The sequence below is a fragment of the Hyla sarda genome, chromosome 9 (assembly GCF_029499605.1).
Source record: "Hyla sarda isolate aHylSar1 chromosome 9, aHylSar1.hap1, whole genome shotgun sequence".
NCBI classification, from domain to species: Eukaryota; Metazoa; Chordata; class Amphibia; order Anura; family Hylidae; genus Hyla; species Hyla sarda.
Window position 1 is genome coordinate 33,789,573 of NC_079197.1, and position 24,175 is coordinate 33,813,747.

Sequence of the window (24,175 nt, forward strand, 5' to 3'; positions counted from 1 at the left end):
CGCCGGAGGCTCGTGATGTCACGGTCACGCCCTGCTCGTGATGTTATGCCCCTCAATGCAAGCCTATGGGAGGGGGCGTGACTGACGTCAGGCCCCCTCCCATAGGCTTGCATTGGGGGGGTGTGGCCGTGCGTCACGAGCCTCCGCCCCACACCGCCAGTCATCCAGCATGGAACGAAGTTCACTCCGTGCACCGGATGTCTGGGGTGCTGCAGCCGAGATCACAGGGATCCCCGTGGCAGGGGATAAGCGGCAGGGGATAAGATGTCTAGCGGAGTACCCCTTTAAGGAGTCCCTGGCTCCGTTCCCTTTAAGTAAATGAAACAATGTTGTAATACCACAAATAAGACTGTTGATGATTTTTCTAATCTTGAAAATCCCTTTAAAGTTCAAAGGTAGAGACATACATAGCATCCTCTGTCCAGCACAGTTTTCAAATGGTTGTAAATGTCTGTGCTTTTTTATGAAAATGTCATCCAGTATCGAAATTGACTTTTGTTACACTGAAACACATGTATTGGGGTTGTATTGTGCAAAAATTTGCCACTGTGTAACCCAGAATAGAGGGTTTAATGGAGTTTTACTGTAATTATTTCATTGCTGTTTTAACTCTGATGCAATAGAAGAGTTGCACAGTGTTTTCTGAGACGTGAGCGACCAACTGTACATCCATGAAGTCAAGACACCACCTAGTGGAATTCTTAGACTACAAAACACAGCGAGTGGACAGCCAGCAAGTTAGAGGAATATTCTCTACATACTGCTATGGGAAGCAAAAGTAACATAAACCTATCTTAAATCAAATTTATGGAGCACAGATTATTGCTGAGTCCTTCACCAACATCTGTGCTAAAGGGGTTGATGTTTCTTTAAGACTGATAAAGTGGAGACTTGAGGGGCGATGGTTGATATGAGGGGCACATTACCCCAAAAAGGTGCCGGACTAAAAAGTCTAAGTAATGTAGATGGATCTATCAGCAGAGGTATTGCACAATGTCTATGCGGCATGTTTAAGCTAGTATCGCTTGTGATCAGAGAAGCATCAACTTGAGGCCCAGTCAACTGAACACATTAAAAGAAGCAGCCATTTTTAATTTTAAAGGGTACCTCTCATTTTACCTAGATGGCAGGATGCGCAAAAACCCTGGCAACTTAATTTTCCACTGAATAAAGCAAGTGGTATACAGAATTACTGAAAGTGGCACTGATTTGCATTACAATACACTTGTAATGCAAGTCTATTGTTTGATTTATCGGCAAAGAATGGAGTTGATGGCATTTTGTGCTTGGATCACTTTTGTGATTGCTTTGGTTACTGCTTTGCGCACTCTTGGCATTCTCTTGATGAGCTTCAAGAGGTAGTCACCTGAAATGGTCTTCCAACAGTCTTGAAGGAGTTCCCAGAGATGCTTAGCACTTGTTGGCCCTTTTTGCCTTCACTCTGCGGTCCAGCTCATCCCAAACCATCTCGATTGAGTTCAGGTCCGGTGACTGTGGAGGCGAGGTCATCTGGCGCAGCACCCCATCACTCTCCTTCTTTGTCAAATAGCCCTTACACAGCCTGGAGGTGTGTTTGGGGTCATTGTCCTGTTGAAAAATAAATTATGCTCCAACTAAACGCAAACTGGAAGGAATAGCATGCCGCTGCAAGATACTGTGGTAGCCATGCTGGTTCAGTATGCCTTACAATTTTGAATAGATCCCCAACAGTGTCACCAGCAAAGCCCCCCCACACCATCACACCTCCTCCTCCATGCTTCACGGTGGGAACCAGGCCTGTAGAGTCCATCCGTTCACCTTTTCTGTGTCGCACAAAGACACTGTGGTTGGAACCAAATATCTCAAATTTGAACTCATCAGATCAAAGCACAGATTTCCACTGGTCTAATGTCCATTCCTTGTGTTCTTTAGCCCAAACAAGTCTCTTTTGCTTGTTGCCTGTCCTTAGCAGTGGTTTCCAACAGATATTCTACCACGAAGGCCTGATTCACACATTCTCCTCTTAACAGTTGTTCTAGAGATGTGTCTGCTGCTAGAACTCTGTGCGGCATTGACCTGGTCTCTAATCTGAGGTGCTGGTGACTCGGATGAACTTATCCTCCGCAGCAGAGGTGACTCTTGGTCTTCCTTTCCTGGGGCGGTCCGCATGTGAGCCAGTTTCTTTGTAGCTCTTGATGGTTTTTGTGACTGCACTTGGGGACACTTTCCACCTAGAATATGACAGATTTTCAGTTGTTTGATACTTTTTTGTTATGTCTACAATTCCACATGTGTTAATTCATAGTTTTGATGCCTTCAGTGTGAATCTACAATTTTCATAGTCATGAAAATAAAGAAAACTCATTGAATGAGAAGGTGTGTCCAAACTTTTGGGCTGTATATACATTTGTTTTCTTATATGTACTGAATTTTGTCTTGATGTTGTTTTTATATCTTTCTTTTTAACATTTCCCGAGCTTTCAGATATGAAGTGTTGATCAATGAGCAAAAATTGTGGTGTTGTGTCTTATCTTTATCACTTTGCATTTTTAGATTAGAGAGAGCTCCTAGGATTTCTAAGGAGTGCAGTTTGTTTGCTTTCTTTATACTCAAATAACCTTTTCTACAAATGAACATATTGCTTTTTATTACCTGAAATGTCTGAATTTGTATACTGGCTTGGCTCTTATGTATTGATGCCTGCCTTAATGAGATCTGTAGGAGTAATGTTTTCATTGTCTCTTTGTGTTGTTCTTGCATTTTCCGATTCTTGATCTGATGTTGAATTGGCACATAACATACTTTCATTATGTGGAGCAATAGCAAAGTCACTGTTGGGTTGACATTTTTGCACTTTTACTCAGACTTTGAAAACACTCTGCCAATAGGATGTCCTGTTATTTGTTTCTATGTCTTTTCACTAGTAGTTCAGTCATTTGATTGAAAACTGAATTGAGGGTTGCTACTTAGAAATGGGTACAAATTGGCACAATAACAAACAGAATGACCAATGTGTAATTAGTATAAAAGTGGGCTGTTCAGAATAGAAATAGGTGTAAAATGGTAAAGGAAAAAATTAGTTTCTCATAATTAATAAAAGTTGTTTAATTTGGGCAAAAAATGGAAAAATGACTAATGTGTAAATAATATAAATTGTTGGTTTATCAGGGTCACTGTCATTAGGAATGATTGTTTATATGTTGTAATAAACATTGATATAGGTATTTTTGTAACGTTTTGTAAAAGAAAAAAGTTTTTTTTTATTTTTTTTTATAGAGAAAATGTATTCTTTACTTACAGCCACTAGGGGTCTCCCTATAGTGCCAAATGCTATCCTGTGCCAGTCGCACTTACTGTGTGTCTCAGTTGCTCTGCTTAAATACACAGAGTATGGGCTCCGGGCTGTCACTTATTATGCTCAGAGCGAGTGCTGGGAGCGTGTCAAAGAGCCAGCTTTAATACGCGCCACAAAGGCGGTAGTCTGTGTTGATTGGCTGGTGAATCTGTGCATACCCAAGCCAAACAACGCTTTAAGAAGGAAGAGAGGAAGTTCCCGCCTGAAATGTCACGGGCAAACATCAGCTTGCTCAAGGGAACGCCCTTTTCTCCTCCCAGAATGGCAGTGACAATGAGTAGCAAAAAAAAAAAAATAGGCGATTTGGGAGTAGAAAAGTGACGAAAACAATATGCGTATGCTTGATAAGTGCTACAATTTATACAATGTGATATCGTGACAGGTATAGCAAAATATATCAAGGCTAGAAAAATTACTGTAATGAAAAAAAGTTCTGTATTGTGTGATCTTACATGGAACATAACATTTAGGGGGAATTTATCATTAGTGCAGATTTGTGCACAATGCGAAACTTGCGCACATTTTATTATGTGGAGTACCTCACTTCATAAATATGGGCAAATGACAGGAAAAGATCCACAGAAAAGTGCAAAAAGGGGGGAAAATCTTGCACACATTCCCAGCCGGTCACTGGAGTAGTGCAAAATTTTGCTCAAAAAGAATTCTTGTGCAAGTGATAAATTCAGTTTACCAACCAGTGCATCTGTTCACCATGCCCCCTGGAAGTGCACAAGAAGATGATGAACCCTGCGCAGACAACATAAAAATATGTTTTAAAAAAAATGGGGTCTGCAACAGAGCCTCCTGTTTAGATGTGGACAGAGCCTTACCTATACTGCCATTGTGCTGTGCCAGCTCACTGAGCTCAAGCACCAACCACACTGTTGTAGGCTTATAGAGTTAGAATCCAGGCATCTCCTTACAAATGGTCCATTACAGATTCAAGATTACGATAAAGTTCTAGGTTACATACTTTGGGATGCAGTGCAATTTAATACAGGGGATGAAGGGATCACAGCATTACCTCTACATGGCTCAAAACACACAGCTTAGTGGCAGCAGCTGGACGCTAAGGTGAATACAAGTAACAAGTGGCGAACCATCGGACTTAAAGGGATACTCCGCTGGAAAACTTTTTTTTTTTAATCAGCTGGTGTCAGATTTGTAAATGACTTCTATTTAAAAATGTTCATCCTTCCAGTACTTATCAGCTGCTGTATACTACATAGGAAGTTCTTTTATTTTTTAATTATTTCTATTAAAACATCTTAATCCTTCCAGTAAGTCAAGGAAGATGAGTTGTTTATTTTCTGTCTGACCACAGTGCTCTCTGCTGACACCTCTGTCCATTTTAGGAACTGTCCAGAGTAGCAGCAAATCCCCATAGCAAACCTATACTGCTCTGGATAGTTCCTGAAATGGACAGTGGTGTCAGCAGAGGGCACTGTGGTCAGACAGAAAGGAAACCCAAAGAAAATAAAAGAACTTCCTGTGGAGAAAAAAGCAGCTGATAAGTGCTGGAAGGATCAAGATTTTTAAATAGAAGTCATTTACAAATCTGTTTAACTTTTTGGCAGCAGTTGATTTAAAAAAAGAATGTTTTCCAGAGGAGTACCCTCTAAAGCTCTGCACTAAAGAAACACATAACCCCTATTCAGGGCCTGATCATCAGTGGCGCTCATGGAGCGCCTGCTCCGGGCCCCGTGTCAGCAGGGGGCCCCCGTCACATTCTGAACATCCCTGTGTCCCGAAAAAAAATTTCAGGACACAAGGATGTTACCTCTCTGCGGCCCCGCATTAACTTTAAAAACGCAGGGGCCGCCGGCAGGTTGCGCACGCAGGGACGTCACTGACGTCCCTGTGTGTGCCCATAGGAGAAAAGCAGAGTGGAGCAGTGAGGAGGACGCGTGCGCATGGTAAGTATCCAGCATGTCATCTTCAGTGTTCCGACCTCCGGTCCCGAGACCTACTGCTATGGCCCATAGGCCATAGCAGTAGATCGTGACCCTAGAGCAGTGGTCGGAACACTGAAGTGGGGCAATAAACAGGCATACAGCCCTCCAGCCATACACTGTATATGGCTGAAGGCTGTATGTCTTAGGGGGAACTGTACTGCACCTAATGTGGGGGAACTGTACTGCACTTAATGTGGGGGAACTGTACTGCACCTAATGTGGGGGAACTGTACTGCACCTAATGTGGGGGAACTGTACTGCACCTAATGTGGGGATATTGTACTGCACCTAATGTGGGGGAACTGTACTGCACCTAATGTGGGGGAACTGTACTGCACCTAATGTGGGGGAACTGTACTGCACCTAATGTGGGGGAACTGTACTGCACCTAATGTGGGGGAACTGTACTGCACCTAATGCGGGGGAACTGTCAGGGGGGGGGGGGCATTATAATGAAGCGCTCCGTCTTCCAGGCAGCCTTAATCTGGCCCTGCCCCTATTGAAGTATGTTACAATAACAATGCCAGTTCCTTAATAAAAAAAATAGTCTATAGAAAAGTTCTCTCTGGTCTATGTTGGCCATTGATATTCCATATTAGTTTTTCTTTACAGTGACCCACATTCAATAATAGTTTTTTAATGTAAACTGCACAAAAAAACAAATGATAACGTACCAAAAATTTGCACAAAGTTGTTTCTCGATGCTCACTAAATTTGATAAGTGGAGGTCTCCAAGGAGATGTAGTTTTAGTCAAATATATTAAATAAAAATGTTGTAAAAGGAACAAACTTTGATGCCTACAACAGCCATAAATTTGTCTTTCTGTAATTGTTGTAAATTCCTATTGACATGTACTGCCCCTTGTCGCGTGCACATTACTATAAATGACTTTGCCTCTGCTTCTTTGAAACATCGTAGGACGGCTGTTGTAGAATTTGTTTATAAAAAGAAAGTGGGATTTTTCTATCAAACAATCAAGAATGGATAAGAATCTACCTATTAGGCTGAGTACACTGTGGAAGGGAAAATTTGCCTCAGATTTGCAGAAGTCTTCTTGTGTAACATTCTGATTTGTGTGCATTCAGCTTAGATTCCATCCCTGCTATGTTGAAATTTGAGAAACCCACAATGAAAATCAGTGTTGAATCCTCTAAATACTTGGCGTGTGGCGGACTTGAAAAGCCAAAGTATGCTCATTTTTTTGTGCACAGAAAATGTTGCAGAATGTGCGTTTGTAAAATCTCATCCACATTTATTGTATTGCAAAATGCTGCAGATTTTACACTCTCTTATCTGCACAATGAAAATTGTGAATTTACTTTCAAAGAAAAAGGTTCTATTGCAGCTGAGGTTTATACTATAGAATAAAGTACAATAAAACAATATAAAGGACCTACACACACAATAGAAGAACTGGATTGAAACTGCCGATTTCGGTAAATCCCTGAGCAGTAATGATTGGCTTGGGCTGCATTCACTTCACGATTTCTCCATCCGACTTGAGTACTCAAGTTTATAACTTAAAATTGTGTGAAATCGTATATAAAGTCCGATCCATTGACCTCCATTAAAAAATCAGATCCATTACACACATCCGATTTGATCCGCATCCGATTTCACACGATTTTTGTTCGGGTCTGAAATCGGGTTTGATGTGAACGCAGCCTTAACCACAATGCTCTATGCTGCATAGATTTACAGGGGTCCCTCAAGTTACAATATGAAGTGGTTCCTGGATGACCATTTTATGCTCAAACCATTGTATGATGAGACCATAACTCTATGGAAACCTGGTAATGGATTCTGAAGCCCCAAAATATTGTCCAAAAATAACAGTAAGTAGGCGCTACCATACAGCCAGTCATGTACATAATAGAGGTGTTTTATCAGCAAATGCCCATTCTGATTGGTCAGTTCTTCCAGCCATTGACACACTTCCCAGATCTCGACTGTCCGTAGCATTGTATGTTGTGTATGGTTTCAAGTTGCAATGGTCCAGATAAGACAATTGTATGTTGAAAATATTGTAACCTGAGGCTATTGTAAGTTAAGGGGCCACTGTACCGGGAAGCACTTTCAGTACAAAATACTCCAGCGATTAAAAACATCTTTCTATTAAGGTAGCTTTGTTAAAACGGCATGCAATAAGAAATGCTACCAGTCATGATTAAGGACTCCAGAGGACAGAAACGTGTCAGTAGTAGTTTTTTTTTTTTTTTTTCTTTCCTGTAAGCTGTTGTTTTTTGTAAGCTTTCTCACTGAAGCGTGAATGTTTTTATTTGATCACTGGAGTTTTTCTCTCTATTGTGCACTAATATCAGTGGGAACAACTGGCTATAGGCTACCCAATGTGTTTGGGGGCCTACTGATTCTCCATCTTCTAAGGATATTAGGGAAGAGAGAAAGATCAGACATGCTAGATTTCAATTTTCTCTCTTTTTGAGAATTAGAGGTTACCATCAGAAGAGTCTGGCAGGGGCTTTGCATTCCTTTCTCCATTCACAAATGGGCCCAGTGTTTGTGGGGGGGGATCAGAAGAGGTAGCTGTTTGCCCGAGCACATGTTCAGCTGACTGCACGTGCATTGGTACCTTTAGAAGTCACCTATGTGTTCCATGACCTTTATACACCCACTTGCACTGTGGCCTTATATAGTTGTGTTTATATATATATATATATATATATATATATATATATATATATATATATGAAGATAGAAGGTTTTGTGAAAAGAACAATAGGAGGTTTATATTCAGCTATACTAATCCATGCCTTATTTCATCATCTCCCATTGTTTTTTACCACAGCTTGGGACTTGGCATTCACAGACGTTCCCTGCACAGGCCGTGGGATAGCTGTTACTTTCCTCCAGCATTTCTGTATAATATTATCATCTGAGATGTGGTTATGGCACTCTTGTCTAAATGCATGTGTATTCTATATGATGTTTAAGCACACCCACACATAATATTATCTGTCCCGCGTCTAGGACGGCACAATTTTTTTTTTCTTGCTCTACAAGGCAGAGCGAGCGCAGTTTTAGGCAACACACCATACTTTAATGTCATCATTAGCCAGGGTTGCCTTTAAAGTCATATAGCATTACTATGCATGCGAGCCGGGGACACAATTAAAAGATACAAAAGCTTTGCCTCTAATACAGAGAAGAGGAGATGTCCCTCTCTCCATTTCTCACTTGTTTTACATATCTCCTGGCATTATGCTAGTTTATGTAGAGGAGGCAGATTTTTTTTAAATGCATGCATGCGGATTAAGGTCAAGCCCCGTGTATCACTAATGCAGTTTCTCCTGGCTGTACGACTGCAGCTCCTGAATCCGGCAACAGCAGTAAGATGCCTTAATTGAGACACGCTGTCAGAGTGACAAACACATTTGCATACACTCTATTTATTCTCGCTGGAAAGGTCTGCAAGCTGCTGCCGCTTGAACATTTTTAATCAGCTTTTCTGTTAGCGAGCCGGCAGCTAGCTGTCCTAGTCTTGGCTGCTTCTTTATTATTTGACACATTATCTAGATGGGGGATGGGCGTTTGGGGTTCATACTATTTTTTTATTATTATTTATATATATATATATATATATATATATATATGTATGTATGTATATATACCTATATATATATATATATATATATATGCTTCATCTATTTATATTTTCTAAACTTAACAACAAGTAACTTCATCTCGCCAGATCCCCGTCATATCGGTCAGATTTAGTCCTAATTAATATATGTTTTGAAAGGCGTTCTAGAATATCTGCGGAAATCCTTTCTTAAAGGAAAGCCACTCGAATTATATGTACGGTACAGCCCGATGTGATTTCTTGTTATCCTTGACACAAATTTTTTTTTTCCAGCCAAACTAATTTTACTTATATAGGAATGTTTACATTGTTGTTTAACTCTTTGGGGCTGCAATATTCAGAAGTATACAGAAAGTTTACTATTAATAGGCTAAGTATATGATTCAGTTCAAGAGATTGAGATTTTATATACATATAATCCTCACATTGAGAAAAGAGGCACAGTGCTGGAACTTGTACTCCAGGTGGTGGATGTTCAGCTCCTTGGACCAGACCCATGTCCAAAAGGTAGGTAAATCCAAGACAAAAAGAGGAAGAAACTGTGCTCCAAAGAAGAAACAAATAGTTAATTCACCCATCAAGTGAAAAGAGGCAATGTTTTCATCCCTCCATGGAATCTTTCTCAAGCCTTAATGGATCGGAACATTGCCATTTATCCTTTCTTCAATCGCTGAATCCCTGTTGACTACCTCAGTGAATTTTCAATCAATTTTCAGTTTTATTGGATAGCTGTGCAGCCCAGGATTCCTCCTGTTTTTCGCTGTCCTCTGTGCTGGTTTGCCAAGTTGACTAGCGCCTCTGAATGATGTTAGACCTGGCAGCTACTTGAAGAGGAATTGTTCAGTTGAGCACTTCCTAGAGACTGAAGTACATTTCTTCCTAGACTTTTCTGGTCATTTGGAGACTTGATCTTTGTTCCAGCTTAGTTTTATTCTCACTTCTTGTTTAGTCATCTTGCTTTGTCGTTCTAGTAGTTATAGTTATACTTTTGGGTTTTTGACCTCTGCTTGCTTCTAATAGTTTTTTTTTTTTTTTTTTAGATTATCCCATTGTTTACTGTATTTGCCTCTTCTCCTTCTTTAATACGGCCCACTATTCATCCATGGCACTTTCATTACCAATCGTGGCCTTTGACTTGGGGATCCATCTCCAGTGAAGTCCACATCTCCTCATGGAGGTTTTTGGGTAAATTCCAGGAGATGCCTTAGATTCTGCACCCTGGTCTAGTCAGTGTCAGTCGGAAAGCAAATTGTGCGTCCCCTTTACACCGTTACATAATAGCTCTCTTTAGAATGCAGTTTACTTATGAATGAAAGGGTTTTCTTTTAGATAAGAAGGTTGATGGTTTATCCTTAAGATAGCCAATAATATTGGATCAGTGGAATCCTCTTGTCGAAGAAGCCAAGGCTACAATCTACTGCACACACGCTATCTAATGTACAACATGCAGTATGGACCCATGTAAGTAAAGAAGAGGTCACCCAACTGCATGCAACACCTTCAACCAGCAGATTGACAAGGTTACTTAGAATCAGCACCCCACTCTGATCTGAGTAAGGATAGGACATCAATATTCTTATCTCATAAAATCCTTTTTAAATGGTTTAAACATAGACAAAGTTATTGAATTATAGGGGGACTAAAGCTTTTATACAGAAAAGCATTATTCAATGTAAATGGACATCTGTATATAGGTAGTATGACTGAAGTTGTCATTGAATCAAGATAACTCAAAAAAAATTATGCTCTAGGCTATATTATATATATATATGTATATATATATATATATATATATATTGCTATCAACTTCTGTAGTACTTAACATACTGTAATATTGTGGTAAGACATTGTAAAGGCCCTTTTAGATGGGCTGATTATTGGGCAAATGAGCATTCCTAGGAATGATTATTCCCAATAACTGGCCCATGTAAGGGTCAGCGATCAGCTAACGAAAGCTCAAATGCTTATTCACTGGCCAATTTACATTATTGCTTTTGGCTGCACAGCGCCCCTTGTAAACGGGATGAGCAGCCAACAGTGATGAATTTTATGGACCACACAAAAAATCCAAAGATCTTTCTTGCGGCTAAGTGACACATTTTATTGATCCCTATAAAGGCTCAGCCAACGAGCGCCGATCGGCAAGATTGGTGCTTGTTTTGTTTCTCCTGTCAGCATGTTAAAAGGCAAGAAAAACAAAGGTGGGGGGCTCAGCCAGTAATGTAAATAACATAAAAAGGGGTGCTATTAAGTGCAAACCAAGCAACAATCCAAAAAAAGAGAAAAAGCGAACACACTATAGGCAATGCACACCCATGTATTACATAATAGAACTAGTCTTTATTGGGGCAACAAAAAAAGAGGCACACAATTAAAAACACTTAAAATGCTCAAAAGAGCCTACCCAACAACAAGAGAGGACTAGTAGTGGCCACCCTCAGGATCACCACATATCAATAACAGTAATATCACAGAGCTATACCCTTCATAGTACATCCAAAATCAATAATAATACAATAAGTAATCTAAAGTAATAAACCTTTACAGGTAAAGTGCAAGTACTATAATAAAAAACAATATACCTATAGATCAAACAATACAATAGAAAAAGCTGAAATGAAAAAATATATAATAAAAAAATTAGGAGGATAAGCAATTAGGGGTACTTTAATTCTATTTGTCATACATGGATGTGCATTACCTATAGTATGTTTGCTTTTTTTCTTTTTGGATCTTGATTTTAATAAACTTGCAAATCCTTTGTAAAACCATTCTCAACATGTCAATTAAACCAAATGGTAAACGGAGCAGAATTTCTGGTGGTACTCTCAGCTGCAGATGGCTTGCAAAAAATGACTATATACACTGGTACCAAATAAAGACGCTATTAGAATTAAAATGAACGAATTGGGCTTGGTTATAGGCTGGTATATTTAGGCATACCATTCTGCAAGTTTGCAAGTATATATCACAAGGATAGGGTAGTTTTCAGATGTGAACATAGCCTTATACAAGAGCGGTGGCACTTACGTCCATCTGCTATGTGCAGTGTTGCAACTCAACCTCCTTCATTTTTGCCCATTTTTGTTTTCAAGATTAAATAAAGGGACATACAGTGGGGCAAAAAAGTATTTAGTCAGCCACAAATTATGCAAGTTCTCCCACTTAAAAAGATGAGAGAGGCCTGTAATTTTCATCAAAGGTATACCTCAAATATAAGAGACATGAGAAATGAGAAAAAAAAATCCATAAAATCACATTGTCTGATTTGTGAAGAATTTATTTGTAATTTATGGTGGAAAATAAGTATTTGGTCAATAAAAAAATTTAATCTCAATACTTTGTTATATACCCTTTGTTGGCAATGACAGAGCTCAAACATTTTCTGTAAGTCTTCACAAGGTTTTCACACACTTTTTCTGGTATTTTGGTCCATTCCTCCATGCAGATCTCCTCTAGAGCAGTGATGTTTTGGGGCTGTCGCTGGGCAACACGGACTTTCCACTCCCTCCACAGGTTTTCTATGGGGTTGAGATCTGGAGACTGGCTAGACCACTCCAGGACCTTGAAATGTTTCTTAGGAAGCATTTCCTTTGTTTCCTGGTTGTTGTGTTTGGGATCATTGTCATGCTGAAAGACCCAGCCATGTTTCATCTTCAATGCCCTTGCTGATGGAAGGAGGTTTTCACTCAAAGTCTCACGATACATGGCCCCATTCATTCTTTCCTTTACACGGATCAGTCGTCCTGGTCCCTTTGCTGAAAAACAGCCCCAAAACATGAGGTTTCCACCCCCATGCTTCACAGTAGGTATGGTGTTCTTTGGATGCAACTCAGCATTCTTTCTCCTCCAAACACGACGAGTTGAGTTTTTACCAAAAAGTATTTCTTTGGCTGACCATATAACATTCTCCCAATCCTCTTCTGGATCATCCAAATGCTCTCTAGCAAACTTCAGATGGGCCCGGACATGTACTGGTTTAAGCAGGGGGATACGTCTGGCACTGCATGATTTGAGTCTATGGCGTCTTAGTGTGTTACTGATGGTAGCCTTTGTTACTTTAGTCCCAGCTCTCTGCAGGTCATTCACTAGGTCCCCCCGTGTGGTTTTGGGATTTTTGCTCACCGTTCTTGTGATCATTTTGACACCACAGGGTGAGATCTTGCGTGGAGCCCTAGATTAAGGGAGATTATCAATGGTCTTGTATGTCTTCCATTTTCTAATAATTGCTCCCACATTTGATTTCTTCACACCAAGCTGCTTGCCTATTGCAGATTCAGTCTTCCCAGCCTGGTGCAGGTCTACAATTTTGTTTCTGGTGTCCTTTGACAGCTCTTTGGTCTTGGCCATAGTGGAGTTTGGAGTGTGACTGTTTGAGGTTGTGGAAAGGTGTCTTTTATACTGATAAGTTCAAACGGGAGCCATTAATACACGTAACAAGTGGAGGACAGAGGAGACTCTTAAAGAAGAAGTTACAGGTCTGTGAGAGCCAGAAATCTTGCTTGTTTGTAGGTGACCAAATACTTATTTTCCACCATAATTTGCAAATAAATTCTTTAAAAATCAGACAGTGATTTTATGGATTTTTGTTCTCAATATATCTCTCATAGTTGAGGTATACCGATGATGAAATTACAGGCCTCTCACATCTTTTTAAGTGGGAGAACTTGCACAATTGGTGGCTGACTAAATACTTTTTTGCCCCACTATATTTGTTCTGCCTAAGATTCTTTGGACAAAAAGTTTACATGCCACACGGCTGCTTGTGCCAACTCATTCCTCTGAACTGCAGCTTTGTTAACGCTATGTAATCGTTTCTTGACATTTTCTGTTAAAACGCTCTAATTGTTGTGAAAGTGGAATTATCCGGCAGTGCGGAACCATTGGTGCATAACACACCCCCTGACCTATACTTCTTACTAATAGATAGCTTTGTACGCTTGCGAGCATCTGCATCTGAATTAACACACTGTGCAAATGTAAACACAGATCCACTTAACAAATATATGGAAAGTCAAAGATTTAAAGGCCGTGGCGGATGTATATAAGACGCATTTACATTTGCCAGAGCGAGAAGGCAGATATATTCTTTATAAGCTGCAGGAAGCGCATACATATTTGCTGAAAGCTGTGTCTAAGTAGCAGAAACTAGTCTCATACTGATGAGTCTCAGAAGGTCTTTGAAGGTGTTTTTTACCATTACATTATTGTCTATGCTGTGCTTGCCTACAGATCCCACCTGCACACGTAATTGTAGTTCTGCAGCTTACACTTGTATTATTTTCCTTTTTCTTGGTTGTTATAAATTACTGTTCCCAGTTATTAGTCAATATATGATAAGTGTCATAAGTACAGTGGAAAATTTGACCCTTAGAATGGATCAGTAGGGAAAGGTCACTGCATGTAGCTTTATACTATTCCAATTTAGCTCAGTGCCAGCTATATAAACCTATATGCATTTTAGCAGTGGATTTGAAGCTCTGTGTTTCAAAAAATGCAACTGTGATTCTCTTGTTATATTAGATAAGGTGGTTTTCCTAAATCTATTATCTGATAATCTGAAAATTCTACTTTTATTTCTAGTTTGATAATCTGGAATTTCCCAATACTAGAAAATGTAGAATGAGCAGAGAGACCCTCTTAGTAAAGTAATAGTTGCGTAATATTTTCTTCTTGGTTTCATTACCTTATATTTTATATACCTTCCAATGACCTTCTAATGATTATCCCCTTAAATGGGCACTGTCAGATATAAAAAACTTTTTATATGGTGTACATCTTGGCAAAACATTAACCTTTCTATTATACTTCATAGGAAAATGTTATTTCTTTTTTATAGAAATCATGGCTTATAAAATAATAGCTTTGTCCAAGCTGAAGCGCAAGCATGGACAAAGTCCAGTAAGTTAGGGTAGGCTAGCACTCCTCTGTGCTGTCTGATAGGACAAGAGAAAGCACTTAGGAGTACTATTAGACAGGAGAGAGCACAGAGGAGTCCTATCAGACAGGTGCGAGCACAGAGGAGTCCTATCAGACAGGAGAAAGCACAGAGGAGTGCTATCAGACAGGAGAGAGCACAGAGGAGTGCTATCAGACAGGAGAAAGCACAGAGGAGTACTATCACACTGGAGAGAGCACAGAGGAGTACTATCAGACAGGAGAGAGCATAGAGGAGTACTATCAGACAGGAGAGAGCACAGAGGAGTACTATCAGACAGGAGAGAGGACAGGAGTACTATCAGACAGGAGAGAGTACAGAGGAGTACTATCAGACAGGAGAGAGCATAGAGGAGTACTATCAGACAGGATAGAGCACAGAGGAGTGCTATCAGACAGGAGAGAGCACAGAGGAATACTATCAGACAGGAGAGAGCACAGAGGAGTACTATCAGAGAGGAGAGAGCACAGAGGAGTGCTATGAGACAGGAGAAAGCACAGAGGAGTCCTATCAGACAGGAGAGAGTACAGAGGAGTGCTATCAGACAGGAGAGAGCACAGAGGAGTGCTATCAGACAGGAGAGAGCACAGAGGAGTGCTATCAGACAGGAGAGAGCACAGAGGAGTACTATCAGACAGAGAGCACAGAGGAGTGCTATCAGACAGGAGAGAGCACAGAGTAGAACTGTCAGAGAGGAGAGAGCACAGAGAAGTGCTCGCCCACCCTCACTTACTGGACTTTGTCCATGACTGTGCTTCAGCTTGGACAAAGCCATGATTTTATAAGCCATGATTTCTATAAAAAGGAAACAACATTTTCTTATGAAGTATATTAGAAAGGTTAATGTTTTGCCAAGATGTATAACATATAAAAATGTTTTGATTCTGACAGTGCCCATTTAAGGCCTCTTAGGCCTGTTTTGACCTTGAGGACACAGCCATGTTTTTGGAGCCATTAATCTTTTATTTTTCCATCCGCAAACCCATATGGGGCTTGTTTTTTGTGTGACCAATTGTACTTTGTAATGACACCTTTTACTTTACTATAAATTGTTGCAGGGTGCCAATCTGTCACAAGAGTTGTCATTCAGGTTCTTAAGTGCCGTGATCACTATTGATCACGGTACTTAAGGGATTAATAGCAGACTTTGGCATGATCTCGATCTATGAAGCAAGGGCAGCTCCTGGACTCACTACATAGACAGAATGCTACTCAGGATGTAAATGTAGGTCCTTGGTCATTAAGCGGTTAAAAGTGTTTATCCCATGAGAAAAAGTTATCCCTCTATTCTGTAGAGGACCACTAGGACCCCACACTGATCACAGGAATGGGGGTCAATTGTATCCTGAGTGCTGATCTCAGCTAGGTCCGGAAGTTCCTTAGAATGAAGTGGTGTTCGCACAGGACATTTGACCTCTGTTTTTATGTTCCGTTGGGGTCTCATCAGTTGGACACTAACCAATCAGCTAGTTGTCCCTTATTCTATGTTTAGGGGATAACTTTTAATCTTGGGATTACCCCATAATTTCAATGTATTTGTTCTTGTGAATACTTTTTGATGAACTTTTCCATAACGTGTTTTGAGAGAAGCTTTTGAGGCTGTTAAAAGAGGTTGTCCAGGCTCAGATAAAACATGGCAATTTGATATGATGTGTGTGGTATTGCAGCTCAACCTCATTCACTTCAATAGAATTGTGCAGCAGTTAAAAATATAACCAATAAATAGATATGGCACTGTTTTTGGAAGAAGGCAGCCATTTTTTTTTTAATTTTTAATCAGCCTATGTTCCTTTTAATTTGGCTGTTTAATGTTTTCTTTTTCTGTGTAGTCTTATTTATTGTAGAATGCACCTTGCAAATTCTAAAATAGATAAAATGTTTATTATGAATGTCCTCTACCTGTGTGGCCTCCTCCAGGCCATTTTACGCCTCTCACTTTCCCCACCTAACATTCTCTGCTGACGACTACCGGAGAATGCAGACTGTCAGTTTCATATCTTCAAGTACATGTCATATATTCCTACATGCGCTGAGTTTATATGGCCATAGTAGTTAAGACTATTAACCCATGAAGCTCAAGGCTAAAAAATAAAAAAATTTGTGCTTTGCATCAATATCCGTATTGTGCGCCAAACCTCCAAAAGAACATTTAAAGAGTCTTTTCTGTATTTTAATTAAGTGCTAAAGGAATGCTGGGAAAAAAATAGCTGTCCCTAAATCAGAGGTGAGCTGGAAAGAGTAAGCAGGGGAAGAGGACAATGTGACATGTACATAGCTTTGTACTTAATGATACACTGGGCTCCTCTGCTGGTAGGTTGTGAGAGGTGAGACCAGAACCGTAGAGAGAAATGTTTTAAAATGTGGGAGACTTTGTCCAGACAGAATTATTCATAATGGGAGAAGGATCCTTTGTTATTTTGATCTTGCATGTTGGTGGCAGAATTCTGAAGGCCTGTAAGCTTGACAGAGGTCACCGGGGGAAGCAGAAGCTGCAGAGATTTTTCTTTGTCAGTTTCTCTTCCTCCCCCCCTGCGCCCTCCTCCATGAGCCACCCCACAAAGAGGAGTGATAATGGCCAGCCACTGTGCTGGAATGAAAGGGAATAGAAATCCCGTAAACAGTGTTCAGCGGAGGTATAATTGGGCTCTTCTCACGTTACGTCTTCCATTGCTGGAGTAACATCACCAGTGGGCATACGATTGAGGCCTTCCATGCTAATGAAATTCATGACCATCAGTCACCCAGTGCAAGTCTTCAGCCCTGCCTTGACAACATCTTTATCTCTCGCCTGTTTAACTCTTTAAGTATTGTGTACCTTGCTATTAGTATAAAATGAGAAATAATAGTTTTTTTTATTTTTTAAGGTGGCCACAAACCCCCATAAAAGAGGTCTTACTGTAATAAGATAGAATTGACTTACAATTATTTGTATACAGACTTATACATTGGAATGGCTCATCTTTATTAAAGGGGTATTCCAGGCAAAAACATTTAATCCCCTATCCAAAGGATAGGGGATAAGATGTCTGATCGCGGGGGGGGGGGGGGGCCGCTGCTGAGACCCCCCGCGATCTCCCTACAGCACCCGCATTCTGTGCATGTGCCGAATTTCCAGTTTCTGAAACCTCCGTGTTTCTGGGACTGGGGACGTCACGCCACGCCCCCTCCATTCATGTCCCCAGTCCCGGAAACACGGAGGTTTCCAAAACTGGAGATTCAGCACCCGCATAGAATGCGGGTGCTGCAGGGAGATCGTGGGGGGTCTCAGCAGCGGGCCTCCCGCGATCAGACATCTTATCCCCTATCCTTTGGATAGGAGATAAAAAAAATTTGCCCGGAATACCCCTTTAATCACAACCAGAGGGGAGCAGAGCCACAGTAGTTCAGTCCCAAACCAAATCTGATGGCTTGGGAATCAAGTTATGTAATCTCAAAAAAAAAAAAAAAAAAAAGTTGTTTTGTGCCCCGATTGAGCAATCAAGGTACAATAAATGTAAAACTACTTTTTTTTTTCCCAGACTAAACCAATCGTTGTCAGATTTGGTTTTATCCTAAGGATCCTAAGGATAGGAGATCGGTTTCAGATAGAGGGGTTTCCGACCGTAGGGACCCCCGCAGTCTCCCGTACGGGGCCCCGGCATCCCGCAGGAAGGGGGTGTGTCGACCACTGCACAAAGCGGCGGCTGACACGCCCCCTCAATACAACTCTATGGCAGAGCCGGCTCTGTCATAGCACTGTATTGAGGGGGTGTGTCAGCTGCCACACGCTATCGGGCTGGAGAGCCGGGCCCCGTACGAGATATCGTGGGGTCCCAGCAGTCGGACCCCCTGCTATCTGAAACTTATCCCCTATCCCTGCTATCCTTATCCCCTATCCTATGACTGGAGTGCTCCTTTCAGATTTTTGAATACAACTAAGTAGCAATTCTATATAACTTTCTATCACCAGTTAATTTGAAAACCGGAATTAAGAGACCAGTTTTGCCTATGAAGCTGCAGCTCCATTCATTGTCGTTGGAGTTGTCAGAGATCGCCAAATACAGTGCACGGCAATTTCCAGCAGCTCCATAGACAGTGATTAGACACGTGCTATTCAGAGCACCAACCAACATTCACCAAGTGACCTATGCAACTTCATGGCTTATAGTTGGTTATGTTGGGCCCATACTTAGATGTATACGCCAAGAACACTTCATGCCTATACGCCAGACATGAGGAAAGGTCCCAGAAGTGAATGCTACTAATAGGCGCCTCTATTCACAAGAATATCTTCAGCTTGCTCTTCCTTCACCCCATTGCCTATGTGCAACCACAGACTCCAACTTCATTATACAATAATTTCCAATAATTATAATTTCCAATAATTATATATATATGTGTGTGTGTCTATGTATACAGTTGGCAAAACACTGCTCGGATTGCCTTCTTGTTAGAACTTAACCTCATTAACCCCTCTGTCACCGGAGGGAACACGCAGGCAGTGGCGGGCATTGACAGACCAGTAGCAGTTGTTTTCGCCTGGAGAATATGCATGTAAATATTTGTTTAAATTGTGATTTTAAACCAAATGGAAGTTCTTTTCTCTTTGCCCTGAGCAGTGTTCAAAGCCTTGCTCAGTGCAATTCCCTTAATATCATCCTTTCACAGTCAAGACGGTGCAGGAGGCTGGTTTTTATAAATCGGAAGCGTCTCCTAGCATTTCTCCCATTCTAAATGTGCGTTAGTGCTGCCTGAGTTACATGCCTTCTCTACTGCTCTCAGCTCCCATCATTGAGCCGGTATCCAACGCTCACAGCGAGACGCAAAGCTTCATATTAAAGCGCCCCAGGGCTGTGCCACTTCAACATTCACCTAATTGATTGATCTGTGGGAAAATTAGAGCTTAGATTTCAATTCTGATTGATTGAAGAGGAAATGTTCTAAAAGATCCTTTTACAATAGCAAATAGTTTAATAGATTTTGATAGACATTTCCTTCAGCAGATCAGGTATCAAACGGAGGGAGATAAAGAAATATGACGTCTCCTGTAAAATATCTTTATATTACTCATTATCCGATCTGACATGTTTTTAACTGAACTGTATAATTCTAGCCTTGTTTTTTTTCTTCCTTCTTCTATCTCAGTCTTATTTCGTTGCGAAATCCTGACTGTAACAGTTCTTTCCATGCCTCTCGGTGTCTGTGAGAGCGGATTGGATGTCATGAAGGCCTTAGAGCACAGCTGGCTGGAATAAGCTGTGTATTGGTGACATACTGCCGGCTACTGCCACAACTTTTCTAGGCTACACAGGGAATAGTTTGGAGGGTCTCGCTTGTGATACGGAACGTTTCGAAAGTTACAGAGAAGTCATAACATGTAGATCGGATTAATCAAGGTGTTGGGCAACACCACTCGTTTAAATGTAACTGCAGAACATTATGTTTCCTATATACTGTCAACAATTGTAATTAGAGATGAGCGAACTTATAGTAAATTCAATTCGTCACAAACTTCTCGGCTCGGCAGTTGATGACTTTTCCTGCCTAAATTAGTTCAGCTTTCATGTGCTCCCGTGGGCTGGAAAAGGTGGATACAGTCCTAGGAGACTCTTTCCTAGGACTGTATCCACCTTTTCCAGCCCACCGGAGCACCTGAAGGCTGAACTCATTTATGCAGGATAAGTCATCAACTGCCGAGCCGAGAAGTTTGTGACGAATCGAATTTACTGTAAGTTCGCTCATCTCTACTTGTAATCTAAGGGGTGCACAGCCTGATAAAATATAACTTTTATTAGAATAATCAATAAAATACACAAGACCCCATGGACACAGAAGCCAGTCTGAGGCTATGCTACTTCAGGAGCCAGAAAATAGCCAGATGAGCAATATAGCACAGATCGCAGTGATTGTATAGACAGCAATGAACTGTTCAATGTAAAAATAAAGGGTTTTCACCTTTGGCCAATAGTTGTCATCAGGTCTGGAAGGTCCGTTAGGGTCAATAAGCGATGTAGAGGTCCAGCAGGTGTAGAATACTATACCTTGTAGTGTAGGTGTAGTGTGTTACCCCTTGCTGGACCTCTACATTTCATTCATTTTGCGTTTTTTTTTTTTGTCTTTTAAATGGAGAATTATCATGTAAATGCTGTTATATAGTAATGATTTGCAGACATTGGCCAGTGTAGACATGTCTCTTATTGGCTGGACCTTACACGATATTAAAAATAATGGTTTCTTGGCCATATACCCCACATGACAACCGGCATCTGCTAGTTATTAGTGAGAAAGACCTTGGGGCTCCGAATAAACATACAATTGTTGTTCGACATAAATGTATAACTTTCAGGTCTTAAAGGGGGTATTCCGGGCAAAAATATTTAATCCCCCATCCAAAGGATAGGGGATAAGATGTCTGATTCCGGGGGCTCGCTGCTGAGACCCTCCGCGATTTCCCTGTAGCACCCACATTCTATGCGGGTGCTGAATCTCCAGTTTTGGAAACCTCAAGGTTTCCAGGACTGGGGACGTGATGTCACGCCACGCCCCCTCCATTCATGTCTATGGGAGGGGGCGTGATGGACGTCACGCCCCCTCCCATAGACATGAATGGAGGGGGCGTGGCGTGACGTCACGTCCCCAGTCCCGGAAACCCGGAGATTTCAAAACTAGAGACGCAGTCCCCGCATAGAATGCGGGTGCTACAGGGAGATCGCGGAGGGTCTCAGCAGCGGGCCCCAGCCATCAGACACCTTATCCCCTATCCTTTGGATAGGGGATAAAATGTTTTTGCCCGGAATACCCCCTTTAACAACTCCCTATATCAATAATTGTGTGTTGTTTTCACAAATGTTTTTCCACATGTAAAAACATCCTAAGCCAATGACATTACTCTGAAAGGATGGAGTTATCTGGTGGAACACCCCATGTTTATTATAGATGTGTAACTAGTCCAGGAGTCACAAACTTCTACATTACAGGTTATGACCCTATTTTCATTGGAACTTTATTACAAAGTGTCAAAACTTTCAATATTCGTTTAATTCAATGCCATGTGTAGATAGCGAGGAATACCTTTTTAATTCATCTGGTCTCTTCTAGGCAGATGCTTTCATTGTTTTAGTGGTTGCTGATAATTATCCAGAGACGGGAATGATGTGGGTCACTTCTTAAAGGGGTACTCCGGTGGAAAAATACGTTTTTTCATATTAACTGGCTCCAGAAAGTTAAACAGATTTGTAAATGATTTCTATTAAAACATCTTAATCCTTCCAGTAAGTCGAGGAAGATGAGTTGTTTCTTATCTTTTAGTTTACAGTGCTCTCTGCTGACATCTCTGTCCATGTCAGGAACTGTCTAGAGCAGGAGCAAATCCCTATAGCAAAGCTCTCCTGCTCTGGACAGTTCCTGACATGGACAGAGGTGTCAGCAGAGAGCACTGTGGTCAGACAAAAAAGAACTACACAACTTCCTCTGTAGCATACAGCAGCTGATAAGTACTGGAAGAATAAAGATTTTTTAATAGGAGTAGCTTACAGATCAGTTTAACTTTCTGGCACCAGTTTTTTTGAAAAAAAAACAAAACAAAAACATTGTACCTCTTTAAGCTTACTGATGAGTGTCCTGAGCAGAGATTATCTCCATTAACTACATATAGAAGGTATTTGGCATTGGACTGTTTAGTGTGCTTAACAATAATAATAATTCCTTTATATATCACCAACATATTCCACTGCGCAGTACAAAGCTTCTTATTACTTTGATCGGTCTCTGTCCCTAATTGAGACCTACTATACAAATTCCAAATGAACCTTTCAGTATGGTTTTCGTGTGTGGGAAGAAACCGGAATACCCAGAGTATAATGAAGCAAACATGGGGAGACCACAGATACACTGTGCTGCTTGGTGGCTCCATATAAAAAGTCAGTGGCTTCATACTGTATATACAGGCAGGTGTGAAAATTAGAAAAGCTGCCCACTGCCAACCTTCTCTAACCTGTACTGGTGAAATAGCCACTAAAATCCAACGAGAGTCATGGACAACCCTTCTGCTGTTTTTAGACTTAAAGGGGTACTCCGGGGGTTAATTTTTTTGACTATATGGCATCTTCTTTGTAAGTTTAGTTTTTTTGCAATATACATGTGTTATATATTTTGGCAGCATGCATGTGTTTTTCTTACCTGTTTGTTGGGCAGGAAGTTCTGTAGTTCAGAGAGTTTTCTTTTATTGTTGTCCACAGTTGTCCAGAGTCTGTTGTGGACAAGATGTCACGGCTTTTTTTTTTTTTTTTTTGTCTGCATGAGAGGAATAAGCCACGCCCCCTCATCTCGTCCAGCTGAGTACACAGTTCTTAACTTCCCCTCCCCCCTGCTCTGTATTCTAAGGACGCAGGTCTGCACAGGAGAAGGACCTCACAGAGAAGATAAGTGTTATCTGAAAATAGTAGGATGGGTAAAGGGCGGAACAAAACAAACAAACAAAAAAAGGAGCCACTCCAAACCAGCAAGTCATGTGGCATGCTGGGGTTTGTAGTTTTCAGCACAGCAAGAAACAGGAGATAGAAGCAAAGATAGGAAAACAAAGAACAGAAATAGAGTAGGCTAAACAACAAGAATATAAATGAAGCAAAACAAACAGGGTAAAACGTCAAAAATGGAAAAACACATTGACCACCTGAGTACCCCTTTAAGCAATTGTTATTATGACATTAGCTTCTTCTCTAACATTAATGTCATGTGACATTCTATCATTGAGGGCCTTTGGAGATCATGTATAAAAAGTGCATAAAGGGGCTAAATGAACCCCTTAGTCTTTAGCATTTCAATGGGCAATAAATACAACACAGTCATTAAGACATGCAATTTCGACACCGTTACCATGACTTTATTGATATTTTTATACAGCACTATTATACAAGTGGCCTATCAATTAGGATACAGATTTGGAGGTTTCTAAAGATTTTCTCAGTACCTTCTGGATTACTCAGTATTCCAGAAGGTATTTGAACCTGTTGCTCCAGGAATTTGTTCAGTCTAATAGCGAAGTGTAGGTTCACATCAGGCCTAGTGGATTGTTGTCTGCCGACCCCAGTTTATGCATTTAGCCCTATTTACTGAAACTTTTGAGGTTCATATACCTGTAATGCAAACAAAGTCTTGCTCAGAGGTTGACCGCTGGCTTTCTAGTGCCTCTGCATAGTAGCTACACTATAAGTCAGGGTATGATACACTTTGGAGCTTTAAAACACAACCAGGGATATTAGCTAAACCAATAGGATAGGAAACAAAGTTACAGATTATATATTTTTAACTTGTTTATTTAACCCCTTGAGGACTGGAACATTTTTCATCTTTGCACTTTAGTTTTTTC

General features: G+C 40.8%; 1 protein-coding gene across 9 annotated transcripts in view; it reads left to right on the plus strand.

The window, feature by feature from the left end:
* The window catches only part of DENND1A (DENN domain containing 1A), an 810,600-nt gene that overhangs the window by 699,449 nt on the left and 86,976 nt on the right, over positions 1-24,175 (plus strand). The window contains exon 20 of one of the 9 annotated variants that reach the window (XM_056541265.1): positions 8,097-8,188. The exons of the other annotated variants lie outside the window; for them this stretch is intronic. Within the exon in view, the coding sequence (XP_056397240.1) occupies positions 8,097-8,144 (48 nt within the window). The 3' untranslated portion in view covers positions 8,145-8,188. Of the gene's footprint in view, positions 1-8,096; positions 8,189-24,175 lie in introns of those variants that run through there. 9 annotated transcript variants of the gene reach the window in all.